Here is a 21,563-nt window from a genome sequence, read left to right as displayed (position 1 = left end):
GAAGCTACAAACACTACGCCTTTCCAACTGACATTTGGACATGATGCAGTACTCCCAGTTGAGATATATTTGCAGTCAGTTCGGATACAAAGACAGGCAGAAATCCCTCCTAACATGTATTGGGAGTTGATGATGAACGAATTAGTATACTTGGACGAAGACAGACTTCGAGCATTGGTGATGATAAAAAGACAAAAAGAAAGGGTGTCTAGAGCATACAACAAAAAGGTGAAAGGTAAAACGTTTATCAATAATGACTTAGTTTGGAAAGTTATTTTACTTATAGATCGAAAGAATCAAACACTTGGTAAATGGTCCCCACACTGGGAGGGACCCTTTCGAATCTTGAAAGTATTCTCGAATAACGCTTATGAGATAGAAGAGTTAGCAGAAGATCGCAGGATCCTAAGAGTAAACGGAAAGTATCTGAAGAGATACAAACCAAGCATGCACGAAATAAAGATTGCAAAAATGTAGATATTAAGGTATACTACGTAAGCCAAAATGGTTGAACTAACACCAAAATGGCTTTGTGTTCAAACAAACATGTATGGCAAATAAAAGAAGACAAAGAAACTTCAAAATATTTTCCATTAATATTAAAGGAGTACATTCATTATAGGAAAGGTGGTTCCCAAAATATTGAAGATTACAAAATCCAAAACATAAAAAACCTAAAACAAACCACCTCCTAGTTGATCCTTTGATCTAAACCCTCTAGGGGCAACATGGGCAAGCTTTCCGCCTCGAACATGTCCATGGATCCAGAGTTACGCATCCTCCTTACTATTCCCTTTTTGAGGAATATGTAAGATAAGAGCCTTCCATATGGAAGACACGTTACGACCCCTTGACGAGCAGCAAACATAGAAACTGCTTCAACAAGCCCTTTGAAAATCATTAAAGGGAAGTTGATTTTCTTCCCACGGAGGGCACAGAGGATAAATTCCAAATCCTCCACCATGATGCTGTTTTGATCATGGTTTCGTGGATGAAAGTTACCCACGAGGAGTTGATGACAAACCCTAATGACCTTGGCGCTGAAAGAATCATTATCCATAAGAGTCCTCAACAGAAGATGAGTAGTCATGTTGAAGCTGTTGTCGTCAAAAGTCTCACCAGAATTATTGCATCTCATCAGGTTAGAGATGGTGGAGGGAGTGATTCTAATGTGGGCACGTCGAACCTCAGAGACTATAGTGGTTCTGCCTTCCGGATTTATGCGTAGAGACGCAAACATCCAAAAGTCTGCTAACATGTTGGGATAAACAGGTCCCTCCAGGATTTCATAGTAGAAATCAAGTTCTTGGTTAGCAAAAAGGGCACTGATGCTTATGAAATTTTCCTCAAGTTCTTCTTCAGAGAGTTTGAACTCCTTTTTTAGGCAAGCCCTAATGTTGTCATGAGTGAGGGGTAGTGCCATGGGGAGAAGAGAAGTTTGAAAAGGGTTTTTTATGACTCTGTGTTTGAGAGAATGCAAGAAGAGAAACGAAGTTTTTGACAAGAGTTTTGAAGCAAGCGTGAAGAAAGAAGTATAATGCTAATCCTTTATATAGACCTGGGGCAATAAAGGAATGGTTTAATTTTAATAATTGATTAGACTGCGTTTGGTATTCCAAAGAGAAGTTATGGCTTCCGCCGTTTCCCGCCCTTGGAAGTTGAGATGTAATCATGAATAACTGGTGCACGCACGTCTCAAAGAGACGTTTTGAAGAAAGTGACGTCATCACTTAATGATGGTTACGGCTAAGGGAGTAGAAACGTCAAGTCTAGGCTAAAAGGGTTGCGAAGGATAGTCAGGTCACGTGCTTACATTTATTAAAATTACTGTGACAATACAAAAAATGTATTTTTGCAAGTTTGGAGAAGTGCTAGGGCATTACTTACGACAATTGCAAAATAAAATATGTGGGGAGATTGAAAGATAAAAGTTGCACATATGTATATATTCCTGGAGGAATTCGATTACAAAACAAAATAAGTGCGCATTACAAAAGGAAGTACAAGGTTCAAAACGACTAATTGAAATCCCTAGGAAGATTGTCCTTTATCTTCGAATATTGAACCTCCCATGAAGACATGCGAAGTTCAATCAAAGCCCGTTGTTTCTTCAATTCTTCGATTTCGGGCACTAGTTTCTGCGCAGCTTCGAAATGCTGGATTCCTAAATTTGCAACTTCAGTCAATTCCTGCTCATTGATTTGTTGAATTGTTGCCTGACGAGATTCATCTTCTTTTATCTTCTCTTCGAGTTTAGTAATTTCATGCTTCCAGGATTTGATATTCTGCTCACATTCGTCATACTCTTTTTGTTTCTCTAAGCGTTTAAGCTTGAGAGCGTCGCCCTTCTTCGTTGCATCAGTAACAGCTTTCCAAGAAGAACTATGAGAAGCCACCTTTGTAGTAAGTTGTTCATCAACATTTTGCTTTCGAAGAATGTTTGACTGAAGCTGTTCGATCAGAGAACCCAGCAAAACAATCACCTCTGAGACTTCTTTGGAAACCAGAAATAGATCCACTTTCTTCAAAAGTTGGTTTAAGTTATGACATTTGGTAGGATCCTTACTTAGAACTTCAACAAGGTTGGTTTCAAAGAACTTTTCCTTTATCTGATGAAGAAGACTAGGAATATCATTTTTGTCACCAGTCTCCGCTTGAACAGTTGAAGAAGCTTCGAGCCCAAGAGGCGAAATGCTATCAATATTCATCATGGCCTTGAGGAAGTTGAGGGGGTCAGTTTGTTTAAGTTTCTCCAATTCTGAAGGAGTAGGCTTTGCTGGGGCAGGCGTCGAAGTAATTTCAGGAGAAACTATGGTCCCAAAGGGTGAAGTTTCGTGAAGACCAGCTGTGGCTACTTTGGAAGTTTCCTCCATAGCATCTTGTTCAGATACAGTATCCTCGCTGCCAGTTAGGTGTCCAGCTGCATTGTTACTACCTGAACATTGACGATCTGCTCCCATATTTTCGCTATTGTGGGTAGGAGGAGAATCATCAGTTGAATGGCTTTCTTCAACTGGCATAGTAGGAATAATGGTCGCAAGGGGCTGAGCGTCTTCGACAACTGGCGAAAGCACGTGAGATTTGTCTGCATTGAGTAATTAGAACACATTATGATGGGAAGGTTGCAAGAAATCTTTTTGTCATAAGAAAGAACATGCACTTACCTTGGAGATTATCAAGGTCGATGGTGAGGTTGAAGGCTTTAAGATCAGAAGTGGCTGTGCCAACATCATCCTACAATCATAAGGTAAAATGTTAACTTAATTGTTTAAGTTAAAATTTATAGAGATGATTATGTTGTGAAATCCAAATACCTTGGTTGGAATGTTATCTGGACTCGAATTGTGGCTTTCCACAACGAGGACATTACTAGCGGCTTTCAGGGGTGACTCTTCAGAAGATACTTTATCACTTGGCGAAGTAATCTTCGAAGAACCAGACCCCTTTTCTTTGCCTGAAAGAGTGACAGTCTTCTGTCTTTTCTTGTGTCCTTGCCTGGTGCGAGGAGGAGATTTGTCTTCATCGTCTGAAACAACTGTATGAGAAGCTTTTTGCTTCGAATGTACCGGAGGTTTCGAAGTCTGAAGAATATAAGTTGAGCAAAGTAACTACTATCCACAAAAATATACAAGTTGGAATATAAAATGCGTATGTACTGTGGGTTTCTTGCCGGTCGTGGTAGAATCACTCCTACTTGTCTTGTTGCTCTTCGAAACTCCAGAATCCTTTTGTACAGCGGCTTCTTTGATCTTTCTCTTTCGAGCAACGACTGTAGTTGAAACTGGAATCAGTATTTCAGCGGAAAAAAGAAAAGTTAGTCGAAATTTGTCTAAACCCAAACCTTCAGGTATTGGAGTCAAGACACGAACATGTTCAAGATCTATATGAAGATGTCCTTTGAAAGTATCCAGGGTATGCTTAGTCGAGACCACTCGTTCAGCGCGTTTTTTAGTGCTTTCCTGAAGAATTTTAAAAGCGTTCCCACACACAAACCAGTCTGGGAAAGGAGGGCTTAAAGCCACACCAAAATCAGCACTTGGCAGTGGAGGGAATTTTGGAGGAATAAGTTTGAAAGCCACTTCATAACGCAGTTCTGGTCGAACAGACGGGGGCAGTTTCAACTTATCCAGTTTAGCAGAAAACTTTTCGCGTAAAATGACTGTAGCTTCACGAACGGTCCGACTAAGATCATTAGGCCTGTAAATAGTCTCAAAGAATTTTTGAAAGGCTTGGATTTCTTTAATATGAGTCGAAGTACCTTTGTGAAAGTTTTCCTGCACATCAGCAAAAGCTTCAGTTAGTTCTCGAGTAAGACTCTCAGCATCGAAGATTTGCATGATGTAGTAATCTGTCCACCATTGTTGGAAATCTGGAGTAGAATAAAAGGAAGGTTCGAAAGGAACAGGAGAGAGATTGGTAACACCAGTGTATCTGACGATTTTTGATTCACACTCATCTTCAGCTAGATACAAAGTATGTAGACACATATGGTTCCTTTTCTCATACAGGCATTTGGGTTTTATTTGAACCAATCCAAATTGTCTTGATACCAGATTTGGTTGGTAGCAGAGAAGAACACATTGGCCTTTGGAGGGTCGAAGACGGTGATAGAATAGCCTTGGGGTAAGAAAAACTTCCCAAATAATCATGGATTCAGTTTGTTGATCTAGGGACATTGCTGGAAACCTTCGAGTGAACCATTCAGGACCCACTGTCCTTTATACGAATGGAGCCATTGAAGGGCTGAATTGATAACACTAAGCAAACATCATGACATATGCTAAAAAAATTTCGCGAAGCTTCCCAGTTTCTTCTTTAGGAGTTAGCAAAGCCAACCTGGTTCCTTCTACAGCTCGATTTTTGATATTTGGATCTTCTTCGTTCACAACACCTCAAAATGGGAGTTGAGTCTCGAAAGTAGCATTGAGCCACAATTGCAGCAGCCAGAAGGGACCGACAAAAAGCAGGGATCCTGTTGTATAATTCTTAACAAGGTCTGTTGCTTCACCTAGATTCTCATAAAGAAACCCTAGAATTAACTGGCTCAGGTTTAGTTGTGTCCCAACGTGTAGTTGATTGGCCATACAAAGATACCTCTTTGCTACCTGTATGGACCTAGAACAGAAAACGCACCTCGAGAGCCATAATGCTAAGAAAGCAATATGCTCTTCGTCCGAGACTACCTCATTATTCTCGTCATGATATTGTTGAATGAATGCAGTATAAGTAACTGTTGCTGCGTTAAAGTTAATGGTATCGATATCCATGACATTGGGGTCAAAGGTTTCTCCGGTTGGTCGAAGCCCTGTGATAGCAGCTATGTCAAAAAGAGTGGGGGTGACCATTCCACATGGAAGATGGAACGTGTTATCGGAAGCATCCCAGAAATGAACTGATGCTACTAACATGGTTTGGTTGTATTCTAAACCTGTCTTAGATAATTGGATTAAGTCATAAATTCCCAGTTGTTTCCAGAAAGAAGCCTTTTGTTTTTCTACTCTTGCTAGCCAGGCGTAGTACAATTCAGGATCTTTTGCTAAAGGAATTGACCTAAAAACTTTCACAAAATTGGTTACATAGTTTAACCTAATTTTCTCTAAGGCTGAAGGGGTTACAGTCGAAGTATCTTCTGCACCATTAGGATCTGCTAAGATTGGACGGCCATCTTCATCTATCTTATTCTTACTAACTAAGGGCCTAGTTTTATAATAAGCAGGAAATAATTTATTCAAAGCAGAATTACTTTCTCCTGGTAAAGGTCCCATAAAGGCATGAGTTTTTCCAGAAAGTTCAAAGGGAATGGTTACCTGAGAAGCATAAATGGCGCACACTTCTGCAGTATTTGGGTTTGGTATGTACTCTTGATCCCCCATATGTGTAGATTTCTGAAGTTTCAAAGCGGGTTGAAGAACGTTTGAGGAAGACGCCATGAGTAAGTTTGATTTGGAAAATGGGTTTGAATGTAATCAAAGACGTTCTTTTTCTGTGGAAAGAATGAGGAAATAAAGGTGAAAGTTATGTGAGGGTAGGAGTTCAGGTATTTAAAGGTTTAACGGAAACCTTTTCAAATCTTTTGGGTAAAAGCCAAGAGACACGCGGCAGGCGTTGATTTAATCCAACGGCGGTCGAATAGTTATTAGCTTTACTCCTAGTATATAGGAGTAATGATCATGAAGTAAGACCAGAACGTGGGAATGTAAGTTATGAGTAGACATCTTTGAAAATGACAAGATGTTTTGGAAACAGAGTCATAAATGATTTTGACGTCAGTCAATAGTCTCGGAACTCTAAAACGAAACCTTATTATAACAAGAAACGCCTATTTCTCTTGTTTTTCGAAATAGGCATTTATTGGGGGCATTTTGTTAGCTGAAGATTTCGTTTGAGAAGAATGTCCTTCGAAGATTTGGAATTCAAAGGAAGATGGTTACTGATGATCATCTTTGAAGATAAAATGGCTACTGATGGCCATGCTTCGAGAATGATGTTTAAGTTGGAACAAAGATAGTGAGCGCCGAAGCTAAATTCGATAAGAATGGTCTTTGGGACTTAGACGTTTTCGCGAAATATGCAAAGTACTGAAGCTTAGCGTATTTTCGTATTCTTGTTTCTAATTATGTTGCCACGCGTCGAAGGGAGATTCAGGCGGGATGATTTGAATTTCGAAGTAGTTTATGTAACCACACGAAGACAGATGGCATCCCTGGATTTTCTGTGGGCAACGTGGCATTAGATTAATGTAGGACCGTTAGGGTCGAAACTAGTGTAGCAACCTGCCCTAAAAATTTAGACTTTTAGAGTCGCCACCTATTCTGAAGGGCGAATAGGAAACCCTACGCAGATATGAGATTCGGGGTAAGTTATTATAATCAGGTCGAGGGAAGGTGTTAGGCACCCTCAACCCTTTCCTATTGGCTTTGAATCTAAGGGTCAAGTTTATGGCTAAAATATTCAGGTTTAATAGCTAAAGAATTGAATAAGGGAAAGATTGAGATTTTAGGGAAGGGGGCGGCGGCCGCTGGCTAGGGTTTGTTAGGTGTTGCCTGCGCTGAAAGATTGGAGAAGGAGGATGAACAGGGTCGGTCGGGTCTTGGGTTTGACCCGGCCCACACGTGAACCGTCCCATGTTGCATCCTTAGCCCAATAACTCATTTGGGTCCAAAAAATGGACAAAAACCAATAACCCAATTAATTAATTTCATTAGTCAACTAATTTCCTATTAATCTTATAACAATTAACTACCAAATTCTTTTAAAGCTAACATTAATAATAATGTCTATCCGGTAAAGATTAGTTTCGATTAACTCTCCAATTAGATTAATAAAATTTTAAATAAATACTAATTTGTTGAAAAATTAATATTTATTGGAAACTTTAGAGAATCTAAATGGGCCTAATGTTGAACCCAATTTTTCTATTCCTCAAAAGACACCCCCTTATCTTTCTTCTCTCTTTTTTTTTTCAAGGAGCAAATTAGGAATGGGCCAAGTATCAATTGGATTTAGAAGAATTTGGCTATTTACACCCTCCCTTTTATTTCAAACCAATTTATACAGGAGTTTTATAGGAGAGCGAGTTTGATAATACATATATCAAACCCTATGGCTCCTAATTTTTAACTCCCTTAATAAATTGACATGAGAATCACATCGGGTAAATTTTGGGGTATGACAACTAGTATAAATAAGGGTCTTAATGTTAGGATTCCGTGTGTTCATTTTGTACAAATCACTCACATATTACTCAAGTATCAAGTGTTAAGAGAAAGAGTTCGCTGATAAATGTACGTATGACACCAACACCATTTTAAATACATGTGTATTTTTCTTTATTCAAGTATCTTTCGATATTACTGCATTCCATTTACTTTATGTCATTTATATTCCTGCACTCGTTACTTTCATGTCATCTAATTTTCGAAGCATTTAACTTTTCTGCACTTTAAGATTCTTGCACCTTTACAGCTTTGTCTTATGTTTTATCTTTAACTTACCTTTCGCTGATGTTATATTTACGTGTATAACAAGGTGATTGCTAATCTTTATTTCCTTGATTAAGTATTTCTTATTTCGAGACGCACCAACCATAGACATAATTCGAACTATCATGAATAACAAACTTTTTGACTATGTCCTAGGATCAATCTAGTCGATCCTGCGAGTAACCAAATTAAATCATATTTATTATAGTTTGGAAGACTAGCGGTTGTTTACCGGAAATCACTGTAAACAAATAGGCACGCACAGTGGGACAGTGTCAAGCAGATTGTATTAAAATTGTATTAAAATTAATAACAATAAAATTCATCAATAAAAGATAGAAACTAAGTCTAACCTCTTCATAAACATAAAATTTTGAAGAAAAAAATCACAAGTTCTAAAACATAAGAAAGATAAATATAAAAGTTAATAACACATCACAATTGATAAGAAATTGGCTATAGAATAAAAGAAATATCATATGAAAGCAACACTTTATATATTAGGTAGAACATAAAAAAATTATTTTAAGTTTATATGAAAGCAACACTTTATATATTAGGTAGAACATAAAAAAATTATTTTAAGTTTTAAAAAATGGAGATGGTGAAAAAGAAACTCAGAATGAGTGGTAGAAAAAAGAAATGATAAATAAAGACACTTACAATTTTTGTTAGTTCCTTTAGCAGTTTGAATAATGAGACAAAATTAAAATGAGATTTGATTTTGATCAACATGAACTTTAACCATGAAATATTGAAGGAATTAATAAGAGAGAAAAAGAAAGAGAACTAAAAACATATGATCTCTAAACTAAGAAAAAAGAGAGAAGAGTGTTTAGATATGATGATGATAGAGTGTTGAAGTGGTAGTATAATGAAGTAGAAAACTAGTAAGATATCCGTGCTTTTGCACGGGTAAATTTATTTAATATTGTATAAAATTTAATTAGATGCGTATAAATTAAAAATGAATGGTTTAATTATAAATTAAAAATGATTATATAAATTCAATTATATTAAATAATCATATAAAAAAAAGATACTATAAGATAGAGATAATAAAAATGAAATATTAACATTTAAAAATAAAAATTATCTCTCAATTAATAGTAATTGTTGATTAAAATAAAATAGCTACTATGTTGATAATGACCCATGAAATAAAAAAATTATTTGATGCGATATAAAATATATTTAAAAACAAATGTAAAATAAACAATAATCATGGAAATTTAATTGTATTAAATAATAATAAAAAATCGTGAGATTGAGAAAAAAATAAAAATAAAGATATTATCTCTCAAATAAAGACAATGATTGATTAAAATAAGATAGACATTATGTTGATAGTGACCCGTGAGATAATAAATAATTAGAGAAGAAAATTAAAATGAAAGTAAGAAAGTGTGAAAAAAAAAGTGAGAGAAATTGGAAATTTTAATTAAGATAGAGAAAATGTGTGATGATCGATTAAAAAAATTAAATATTGAGTTGATAGTGACCCGTGAAATAATTAAATATTTTTGGGGATAATAATTAAATGATCGATTATTAATATTTTTTGTGATAATAGATAAATGTAGAAAAATTAAAATGAAAGTAAGAAAGTATGGAAAAATGAAATGTGAAAGAAATTTGAAATTTTTAGTAAGATTAAAATTTAAAAATAGATTATTAATATTTTTTGTGATGATAAATAAATTAAGAAAAATTAAAATGAAAGTAAGAAAGTGTGGGAAAATGAAATGTAAAAGAAATTTGAAATTTTAAGTAAGAGAGAGAGAAGATGTGTGTTTGAGAGAAAAAGTTGAATCATAAACATGCAATTGACACTTGGCAAAAGAGTTGATTTTCATTGGATAATAGAAAAGTGGTTGAGTGATTTTGTTAGTTACTATTTTGTTCAATTTGTAGTGTAATGGTTTTTAGTGGGAAGGATAATTTTGACAGTTTGGTCAATTTCTTAGTAATAGATAGATAGTAGAAGAGTGATTGTGACGATACATGAAAAAGTTTTAATGTGTTAGTTTGTCTTGAACCAAATTATAAAGTGGATGAGTAAAAGAGACAAATTAGTAAGAAAGAAGAAGTAACTTGAAAATATATATATTAACTAAAGTTAGAAAAAATAAATTTTAGACATCAAATAACCTTGTCTTAACAAAATATCATAATCTTAGATTGTATCATACTCTTTTCTTATATTATAGATTGTATTATTGGTCTTAGCTTGTAATTAGAAATATAGTCCTATTATGAATTATAGCTTCGTATTCATCTCTTTTAAATTGTCTTACTAGGAGATGAATAGCCACCATGACTTTGTTTTTTTGTCTTTGAATACTTCCTATACTCTTTAAATATATCCCCTTTAACTATAAAAAAAAAGTTATGAAAGATCATAAATTTTATACAATTAACATCATCTCTCAAACGCATAAAATAACTTCATTGCTCAACAATTCATAAGCACTAACTCAGCCTCTTACAAACAACTAAATAGCAAGAAAATTAACCATTATGAAAAGAAGATCAAGGAGAAAAAAAAGTATTCCTTGTGGACTTATTTATAAGTAAAGATTCATTTTTAAGGTTCATTAAACAATGAATGTATCTGGTCTACTATGTAGACCAGATACATTCATTACTCAATTAACTTTAAAATAAAATATTTGCTTACAAATAAAGCCGGAGGGAGTACTAAAAACAATGTACTTTTTTTTCTTCCAATTATTCTAAAAGTTAACAGATAACACATGCATTAGGATTCTCTTCCACACTAGTGTAATAGTATTGTGGCTGTGCCATCATAATAGGATAATGATAGGCTTCACAAATCTTGGCAACACCAGGTGCTTCTGACTTTTTACTTTGATCCTTTTTCTCCTCTGTAACCTTCTTTTTCTCTTCTTTCTTAGGCTCCTTGGCTGGTCCAACAGATAATATTTTAGGAAGACACAACTTCCTCAACTTTGTCACTACTTGCACAGGATCCATGTCTCCAGTTAAGGTTAATTTCTGGTCCTTCATATCTAAAGAAACTGACTCAACTCCTACAAAAACCATGATTACTTTATTCTCTTTGATTTGTCTCATTTTTATGTAAGCATGGAATAACAAAGAAAATGCAAGAGAACTTAGAGTGACAACAGATTGAAGTTCCATACCTGAAATATTAGAGATCGCCTTCATGGATTTTTTCTTTGTCTTGTCATCATGTATTTCAACTTGTAGCACAATTTTCTGTCATGAAAAAAAACATTTTGAATATGTGACATGAGATCTCAAACTTTGAACCACAAAAAAACAAAAGTAAAGATTGTATGTAGTTAATTGATGAGATGTGCATGGAATAGGAAACAAAGCAAAACTAAGTAAGAAATGTGTACAAAATCTAACATTCATTGATGCTGACAGGGTTGTTGAAGTGTGAGTGAGGCTGAAACTAGAAGGAATGGTGTAGTGAAGTTTATCTAAGCTTGAGGTATTTAAAAAGAAATGAAGAAGTCAACTTAAGTCTTGGAAAACTTAGCATGAGACTGATGTGTTCAACTTGAATTATTATAAAAAGGGTCTGCACATGATTGACAGTTGTGTTTATAATATTGTCATTATTCACATACAATTAATCAATTCAATGCTTGCTTTGGGATCTACAATACTTTCAACTTCAATTATTTTGAACTTATTCAAGAGTAAACCATATAAGATACTTCCTTCCTTTTATATTCTATCTTATTTTTCAGTAATAATAAGATACTCACTTTTTCTACTAGCTAATCACATTAAAACATGGTAATTCAGTTGGTCAAGTAGTTAATTCAATTTACAAATTAAAATTATAATTAGAGGGCAAACTCATGGGGCAAGGGCAGCATGGCCCCATCACTGCCGCCACGGTGGCTATGCACTTGGCGGTGTGTGGCTTCACCTTTTTGAGTTACTTGCTATATAAGGTAAAGCACATAAACTGTAAAATACAGATTGTGAATAATGCAAATGTGTAGTCTAGTTTCTTCATCTCAATCATGGTCTATATTACAATCCTTCCATGCTTAATTTCAGTTTTAACAAAGCACGAAGGAAAAAACATGTTTTTTCTTATTTACAACGATTTTTTTAATGAAACTAAGGAAAAGCCTAGGTTGAATTTATGACATTAGATCTCAAACTTTGAATGTCAAGTGCTTGTTATTAGAATGGGAAAGGCTTATCTTGCATTACAATCAACAAAGATTTATACACAAACTTGAGTTATTTGTCCAGTAAGTAACAAGTAAACTCAACTAACTATCTCATAACTAACTCATAGTTAGTTATTATTCTAACCAATCAAAGCTCAACAAGCATTCCCCTAATCTGAACACACAACTCAGATTACAACAAAGCAATCATTGAATCAAAACAACACAACCTACAACATACCCTAGTTACATGGATTCAAGAGAACACACTCTAGGCTTTGCTCTTAACTTGCAGAATGACTCCAGCTTCAAAGATTTAGTCACCACATCAGCAAGTTGTTCTTCACTATTGCAATGACTTATCTCTCAATGGTTCCTTCCTTGGTTAAGTCTGTGAGAAAGTGAAACCTCACATCTATGTGTTTACACCTTCCATGCACATGTTTCTTCGATAGCTTGATTGTAGAGCTATTGTCACACCTAATGATTGTGCCTTCCTTTAAAGTTTGTCCAAGTTGAACATTTCGAATCCACAATCCTTGACATGCACGTGAAGCTGCAGTAACAAATTCTGCTTCAATAGTTGAAAGTGTTACAATTGGTTGCTTCTTCGAGGACCATGAATTAGAGCCAGATCCATGTTGGAAGACATATCTTGTGGTTCTTTTTCGATCATCATTGTCCCTTGCATAGTTAGAATCACTCCATCCTTGCCACATCATACGATCTGCCCTCTTGTACAAGATTCCAAGGTGTGCATACCCCTTAAGATACCTGCAGATCCTCCTTTGCTGTAGCTAGATGAGTTTCAGTTGGCCTTTCCATGTATCTTGCTACCAAACACACTAAACAAGCAAGGTCAGGTCTAGTGGCTAGCATGTACATCAAACTTCCCTCCATCTGCTTGAATTTCGTGGCGTAAAGTGGCCTCCCATTTTTATATTTTATTAACTTGAAGCCTGGAACAATGGGATTACAAATTTTGTTACACTGATCCATGCCAAATCTTGTGAGAATTTCATTTGCATACTTCTGCTGATACATGAAGATTCATATGTTGTCTTGCTTTACTTCTACACCAAGAAAGTGTCTCATTTTTCCATATCTGTCATGACTCATGGGAAGTATCTTTCTCATTGATGCTTTGAGATCATCTACATATAGTTGCTCATAACCTAGAAGTTGCTCAACATAGACATCTTTCTTTAGCTCACCATGTAGGAAAGCACTTTTGATATCAAGTTGGTACAACTACCAATTTCTGCATGATGCAAGTGCTAGAACAGTTCTTATGGTCTACCATCTTGCCACAGTTCCTCATTGTCATTCTTGCTCCACTCCCATCATTTGGACTCTGCAAAGACCACATAAGGGATGTGCACAAAAGCTACACATCCTGATACCACTATTATTGGGGTGTTCGAGAAACGACGCCTCGAAGTGTCAATGGGAAAACGTTCATAGTTCAAGAGACCTTGATGCCACAAATCCATCCAAAACCTTGATGCAGACTCTGAATAATGCAAATGTGTAGTCTTCTTTCTTCATCTTAATCATGGTCTTTCTATCATATTTCTTGCCTACTTAATTTCAGTTTTAACAAAACATGAAGAAGAAAAAAAATGCTTTTCCCTATTAAAAATTATTTTTATGAAATTAAGGAGAAGCCTATGTTGAATTTATGATATGAGATCTCAAACTTTGAATGTCAAGTACTTGTACTAGAAAAAACAAAAACAAAAAAATAGTAGTTGGCTAATGAGTTGTACATTGGAAACAGAGCAAAACTGAGTGAGAAGTTTTCAACAAACAATTTGAATTCATTTTATTGGATCATAAAAAACAAAAAGAAAAACTAGGAAGTACAAAATTTAACATTCATTGATGCTGAGTTTGGTGGGGCAGAAGTTACTAGGACTGGTGTAGTGAAGCTTATCTAAGCTTGAAGGTATTTTAAAAGAAAAGAAGACCATATAAGACTGAGAGAATGAGAGAGAAGAAGTCAACTTAAGTCACTTAGCATAAGACACTTGAATTATTATGAAAAGGTTTTATATATTACTGACAGTTCTGTTTATAATATTATCCTTATTTATGAATCAATTAATTGTTGAATATTTGTTCAACTTAGAGAATTAAAGATTAAGTTTAGACTTTATCATATTGATTAATAATGTACTTATTATATAAATAAAATGTATAAGAATAGTCTTGCAAGTCTCATATTATAACTAATTTACTACTTTTACAAAACAAGAAAGAAATATACAATAACTTTTGAGATTAACTTTTTACCAAACATAATAGACAAAATTTAGATGATGACACAGCTATTAGGATCCTCTTCAACACTAACCACGCCATAATAAGGATTGTAGTGTGGTTTCATTTGATGATTATAATATCCAAGTGTTCCATAGAACATCAATGGATCAATAATATGTGTATTTGTTGAATCATTCTTGACGTCTTCCTTCTTTTTAGCCTCGTCTTTTTTAGGTTCATCTTTCTTTTCTTCAACACGGTAATAAGGATTGTATTGTGGTTTCATCTGATGAGTATAGTAAGCATGTGTTCCATGAAACATGAAAGGATTAATCACAACATTTTCTTTTGCTGGATCTTTCTTAGCATCTTCCTTCTTTTTAGCTTCATCTTTCTTTTCTTCTTTAGCTGGTCCAACAGAAATGATTTCAGCGTGACAAAACTTCCTTAGCTTCCCGACTACTCGTACTGGATCGATATCTCCTATTAAGGTTAATTTCTTGTCTTTCATGTCTACTGAAACTGACTCAACCCCTGAAAGGCCAGAGACTGACTTCATAGCTTTTTGCTTGATTTTGTCTTCATGTATATCCAACTTTAACACTACTTTCTGTCACACAAAAGTTCAACTAGTTGTTAGGACAAAGCAATTATTGAAAATTAAGTCTTGAAATTTAAAATAAGAAAAGAAAATTCACCAATTATGTTTTAGCTATGATGAAGAAAATAGAAGAGTGGTTTTAATCAGGGAAGAGAACTAACTAACCATCATTGTTATGGAAGCTTGTGATATGTGAGAGGAGAGCTATAAGGTAGAACAATTCTTGATGCAAAATGGACTAGAATTTAGAGATGCAGTAAAGATATGAAGTTAAGATGTAATAGTTGAAGGGTTTTTATAGTAATGAAAGAAGAGTGATTGATGAGAGAGGCAGAGTCAACATAAACAAGTCAAGACAAATAGTGTGTGTGTGGTTTTCTTCGAAACTTAAGTAGCAGAAATAAATGACTTTTTCAAATCTATAATTTGTTTGATTTCCAAATTCCAATATACCCTTCCTTCGTGGAACACGGCAACCTAAATAAAAGGACATTAGACGGTGAAGAGTAAAGTTGGATTGATCTTTAATAAGAGTATTTGTAGATGTACATACATCCATCAAATATGAGTACATCCATTTGACATTTTACTACTTGTTGGTGGTTAATGTTGTAATTAGTTTAATAGTTAATTTAATGATTAATCTATGCAAGATATTAAAATTGTAAAATTATATTTAGTATGTAACGTTGATCTATAAAAAACTATAGGATTATCTGAAAAAATTCAAAATAAAAAGGTATGTAAGCAGACATGTGTAATCATGAAAGATATGAAAAAAAGAAGAAAAAAAAAACAGAACCAATTTCTCTTGTGAATTATACCTATTTGTTCTTCTCTTTGTATAACATTTTTTATCCGTCTTACACAAAAGTCCGTCAAAGAAAAGAAAACTTAATGTCATAATTAATATTATTATTTTTACTTTAAACTAATGATAATTAAAACACACTATTAACCAGAATAATTGATAAAATTACTTTTATCTCTTTTTCATTTTTCACATTTTTTAATTTGTGTTCTGCCAAAGATCCGAGGATTCATTTCTCCACGGTGGCCTAAGGTCCAATAATACGAGGCTTATTTATCTAACATGTTCCAATAAATTCGAGGTATAAATCTATATAAAGGGTTTTCAAGTATACAATCTCTAATCTCCATGCAAGTACCCCCCACCCCTAGAACTGTCGCATTGGAGATTAGCAACATCGATTCAAGGTTGTCGCTGATTTACAACGTCGATTCAAGATCAACGTTTTTGGTTTAAGAAGCACCGTGATCGCAACCTTGGATCCACGATACCGTATTAGGGAATCAGCGGTGAAGCTTCGCTCGACCGTAACTTTTCCGACCTCATCCATTTTTGGTTTCGCAACAGAATAATGGCGTCGTCTATGGAAATCGATTTCCGATTCCTGCGATTTCCATTCACGTTCGATTTTCAGATCTGAAACCCAAAAGCATTTTTGGTGGAGAAGTCGAAGTCTCACGAGGTTAAAATGTCATATCTACACTGATTGAATCCGTCAAACTCCAACCCAATTCCAATCAATCGTTTATATCGAATTCGAACCGCTGTGAAATGACAACAATAGACATTCTGAGACCGGATCCAATTCTACGAAATTCCTGTCAACTAGACGTCTCGACCTCAATTCCTAGGAAAAGTCTGTCGGTAAACACCCTCGGATCCAAATTCAGATTCACATAAGCAAAATCGATCAATGGAGAAGCATTACGGGACCCTCTCTAGTAAAATGGTCCCATATCTGGACCGTACCAAATGTCTCATCATCTAAATGATAAAAACCCGGTGTTGGGAAATCAACAAAGCCCCGGGACTATACTCGAAGCTTGACTTGATTTCTGCAAATTCAAGGAAGGCACAATATCAATAAAACATAAAAATCCACCTTCCAAAATAATCAACAACAAACACAAGAAATTATAAACATAAAATCAGAGTTGTATCACAAACCAATTATAGACTTGCAAAACAAATTAAACCAAAACTTACTGACATTAGAAAATCAACCTCCCAAAATAATATCAATACAAAAAGAAAAAAAAGGCAAAAAGTTGTATTCACATATTCTTTTAAGATATTTATTTTCTTTAAAAGATAATCAAATGTTTCAAAATAAAATATATGTTTAACACACTAAAAGAAAAGAAAAATATAGAAAAAATATAGAAAGTAAAAGTAAAAAAAAAAAATATACAGAGAAAATAGAGGAGTTGAAGATGAGAAGAATAGAGAAAGAAAATATGACACGGAAAATAACTATTATGATTTGAGTCTCATTTAGAACAGAAAACAATAATTTATTGAATAAATTTTTTGAGTCTGATTTGAGTCTATTCCAAACAATTTTTTTTTTGAATAAAAAAAATCCTCTTATGAAGAAATAGTGGAAGTAGAAACTTGAAGGAACACATACCTTGAAAAAATATCCGAATTTTATGTTAACAATGAAGGTGAAAACAAATCGGCCAAGTATATGTGAAAACAGATCGACCATGTATGTCTCATGACTAAGGTCAAGATACTCCAAAACCAGAAACACATCGTTGGTGACGTCAATCATTTATACATCATCCTTAGTGTTAATAATTTTTAGCCATCCATAAGTAACAACAAACAAAATGAAAATGAAATATAAAAAACCAAAAATGATAGATGAGAATAAAAATAAAGTTAAAAAGGAAAGAAAATATTTTTCTCTAGATTTAAAGAAACACCAAACACACATCATAGCATCATGTCAGATCTAAATCACAAAACAAAACACCATCAATGATAAACATTACGAAGAAGAACATAAAACACACAACAAAACATCATAAACAATATATCAGAAAACCATAAATGGAAGTAAGCACTAAAAAAATCGAAATCAATGATAAACTTAATGAAGAAGATGAATAGTAAAATGGAACATTCTAAATTGTAGAAAATTCTATATTGCTTTAAAATAGAACACTTAAAGCATACATTGTATTGAAAAAACCCTAAATTTCATGAGCATAAATTGTAGATCGTGAATTTTTACCTATATTGTTGAAGTTGTTTGATAATCTTTTCCTTCTTCATAATGTCAGATCTAACCACAACCTGAAAAATAAAAGAGGAAAATATGTTAAAAAGAAGGTGACAAGGAGAAAAATGATAAAGATATTAAAAAAAAGTAAATAAAGATATGGATTTAGGTTGAAGATGAATGAGAATGTAAAAGAATTAGGGCCAAAAATTGTCGGCTGCGGACAGTTTCGGGCCAAAAATTGTCCACGTGTCCGTTTCACATATCGGTTTCTGCGGGTGACGGTTCTGTCGGATGACGGTTTTTGCGGGTGGATTCAATCAGATAAAATAACTCAGAAAAATTAAAAAAAATATAAAAATCAATAACGAAAAATCAAATTTCACTTCTTTTTGAAGTAAGATCCGGAATGTATATAATCTTTGGAGAAGATCTAAGTAGGAGAACAAAATAACAATTTCTTGTTAGTAAATAGTTGGAATAAACTTAAGTATAGAAATGTTAACTAGCCATACATATGGTGGATGAGAAAGCTCGAGATCAACATGTTTTAAAAGCAGGAGTTAAATGGTGTATGACTATGGTATGAAGAGAAAGCTCGAGATTAGCATATTAATTGCAAGTGAGAGAAGAAATGAATTGATTATAAGAATGATTGTAGATAACACATGACACGTGAATATGATCATGGATATAAATTAATTAACTTGTATATAGCATTTAAAGTTGTACTAATCTGTTGTCTCAAAACTGAATAACATTTAAATAATACTAATTGTGGGTTTGAAAATTGAAGTAGTATTTAAATAATATTAATTTGTGGGTCTCAAAGTCGTCTAGGAAACGGTGTAGGAAACAGATACTATTAGTAGTACACTATACTATTCAGATCAAAATAATCACACTTTGGTCAGATATGAGTTTCGATGGATTAATTGTCACCATCCGAACCGAACCTATAGTACTCATTGAAACTCGAATTTATCAGTTTTTTCAACCGACATCCGTCTGTAACCGCCTGTTTCAACATATTTCAAATCGGTCATAGCGGAGCTCGGGCGGGTCTCGAATGGTTGTCCACCCCTATCACCGACAATTAATGCATTATTTTGAACAAATTACTTTGTTCAGTTATAGATATTTGCTTCTTTATATTTCAAGTTTTATAAGTACACAGTATGTATATTAGACATGTTAATGACCAATTTTTAGTCATATCATATCCAATTATTTGCGGTCTTCTTCAATTTAATAGTCTTTCTTTATCCAAAGGACACAACTGCAATATAGTGCATATCTTATCAACAAATAGGTTCTCTCATTTGTATATAGGAAAAAATCTATGATTGATATAAATATTTTTAAATAAGAAAAATAGTATTTATGAAATTATGATCCAATTATTTTTTATTAAAAACGATATTCAGGAAAAAAATTTATTATTAATCTAAATATTTTTAGATACGAAAATTTACTATTCATTAAGATATTCATTAAGATATTTTTTTAAGCAATGCCTAAACAAAAATAATATTTATATACGGAAAAAATCTATTATTGATATAAATATTTTTATATACAAAAAAAATGGTATTTATGACCCAAATATTTATGATTCAAAAATGGTATACGGAAAATAAATCTATTATTAATCTAAATATTTTTATATATAAATATTTTTATTATTGATTTAAATTTTTTTCTTTTAATCTTTTATCAAAATAAATATATTATGAAAATAAAGGTGTGTACCAGATCATAACCCGTGCGAACGCACAGATTTGTTACTGGTTTTAAAAACTTTGAAATACATAAGGCATACCCTCTACGATTTTTAACTCACGTTGCATTACAATGGACGATTCTTTGTAATTTTAATATTCCCTCCAAAATATTGGGCGAGAGTGCCTTGTACCAAAAAAATTTTGTTTAAAAACATAATAATTTGGTATATAGGGTAGAAAAGATGGTATTTTGGTGAAAAAATAGAGAAGTGAGGTACTTCTGTAAAAAGTTATCCACTTGAAGCACTATTTTCTGTCATAAAACAAAAGTAGAGGACTGTTAGGAGTTTAGAACCTCCAAAATCACTTTAAAACATGAAGGAAAAAAACATTTTTCCCAATTAAAAGTGATTTTTTGAAGAAATTAAGGTGAAGCGTAAGTTGAATTTATGACATGAGGTCTGAAACTTTGAATGTAAAGTAGTTACTAGTAAAAACAAAAACAAGGTAGTAGTTGTTTAATGAGTTTTACATGGGATTGAAAACAGAGCAAAATTGTGTGAGAAGTTTTCAATAAACAATTTCAATTCATTTTATTGAATAATAGTAAAATAAAACAAAAACTAGAATGTACAAAATCTAGTATTCATTGATGCTGACTTTGGTGGGGCAGAAGCTACTGTAGTGAAGTTTATCTAAGCTCGAAGGTTTTTAAAAGGAAAAGAAGACCATATAAGACTGAGAGTGAGAGAGAAGAAGAAGTCAACTTAAGTCACTTAGCATGGTTTTAAACTGAATTATTATGAAAAGGGTCTGCACATGATTGACAGTTGTATTTTTAATATTGTCATTATTCACATACAATTAATCATTCAATGCTTGCTTGAAATCTACATTACTTGTTCAACTTCAATTATTTTGAACAATAGTCTCTAGCATGGTTTTAAATTGTGGTTGTAGTAGGTTGTAGTCGCGGATGCATATGCGATTATTGCACTTGCTATGATGTATATTGTGACTGTTGTGTCATAAATTTTAATTGAAAGGTGTTTGAAATATATCATTAAAAAGTATTTGGATGTAAAGATTTTTCAATACATAGGAAGTAACTTGAGTTTCTGTGTTATGAATATTATGAGTCTTGATGAAAATCTTGAAGAAACATTGGAGAAATTGTCTGATATGATTTCTAGTGGAAGATCAGTACCGAAGCTTACTAATACCATGATAGAGAGAAAAATATTGACTGTTCTTTTTCATTGATATGGATAACATATATATACGTTGAATGTATTGGTAATCTAAAGATTAAGATATATTCACTTAAAAACTAACTCATGAATTTTTTAAAGGAATTTATCTTAATCTTTAGATTAATAATAATAAAAGATAGGATTTAGTGTCATGAAACCTTGATGTCAATCGATCATGTCCCAATAAATAATATCCTTTCTTTAGTTCCATACTCTAATATTTTTTTCATTGGAAAAATGTTAGTGGTTACTTTGTTAAAGGATAGGCAACTTATTGTTAGGCATTGAACCTTTGATCATGTTTTAGAGTTCTATGCACCATTGGGCTACAGTTTTGTGACAAATCCCAGTAGTTAATAGATTTTTTTAATAGGCAATGTGATTAAAAACAAAGGAGTATAAGGAATACTCCACCCGAACTACAAACGGAAAACTCCCATCACTCAAAACAAATGAGCGAAAGGATGTTCCAAGAATGAAAATTACAAAAGTCCACTAATTTGTAGGAGGACA

The 21,563-nt window shown here is 33.5% G+C and overlaps 2 protein-coding genes across 3 annotated transcripts; both read right to left on the bottom strand.

The window, feature by feature from the left end:
- Positions 1 to 10,415: 10,415 nt before the first annotated feature.
- Positions 10,416 to 11,520, bottom strand: LOC131612752 (heavy metal-associated isoprenylated plant protein 39-like). Of its 2 annotated transcripts, none has more exons than XM_058884510.1 (3): positions 11,382 to 11,520; positions 11,150 to 11,225; positions 10,416 to 11,035 (listed from the first exon to the last, which is right to left on the bottom strand). In XM_058884510.1, exons 1-3 carry the CDS (start codon positions 11,385 to 11,387, stop codon positions 10,725 to 10,727), a joined length of 393 nt encoding a protein of 130 aa, XP_058740493.1. In that variant the 5' UTR covers positions 11,388 to 11,520; the 3' UTR covers positions 10,416 to 10,724. The 2 variants fall into 2 exon arrangements, with proteins under 2 accessions (XP_058740493.1, XP_058740487.1); XM_058884504.1 differs by having other exon boundaries at positions 11,372 to 11,444.
- Positions 11,521 to 14,326: 2,806 nt separating this feature from the next.
- LOC131612739 (heavy metal-associated isoprenylated plant protein 39-like) lies at positions 14,327 to 15,358 on the bottom strand. Its single transcript, XM_058884497.1, has 2 exons — positions 15,198 to 15,358; positions 14,327 to 15,041 (listed from the first exon to the last, which is right to left on the bottom strand). Exons 1-2 carry the CDS (start codon positions 15,201 to 15,203, stop codon positions 14,481 to 14,483), a joined length of 567 nt encoding a protein of 188 aa, XP_058740480.1. The 5' UTR covers positions 15,204 to 15,358; the 3' UTR covers positions 14,327 to 14,480.
- Positions 15,359 to 21,563: the final 6,205 nt, after the last annotated feature.

The sequence above is a fragment of the Vicia villosa genome, linkage group LG1, assembly GCF_029867415.1.
Source record: "Vicia villosa cultivar HV-30 ecotype Madison, WI linkage group LG1, Vvil1.0, whole genome shotgun sequence".
Classification (NCBI taxonomy): Eukaryota; Viridiplantae; Streptophyta; class Magnoliopsida; order Fabales; family Fabaceae; genus Vicia; species Vicia villosa.
This window is presented reverse-complemented; position numbering and strand designations above follow the sequence as displayed.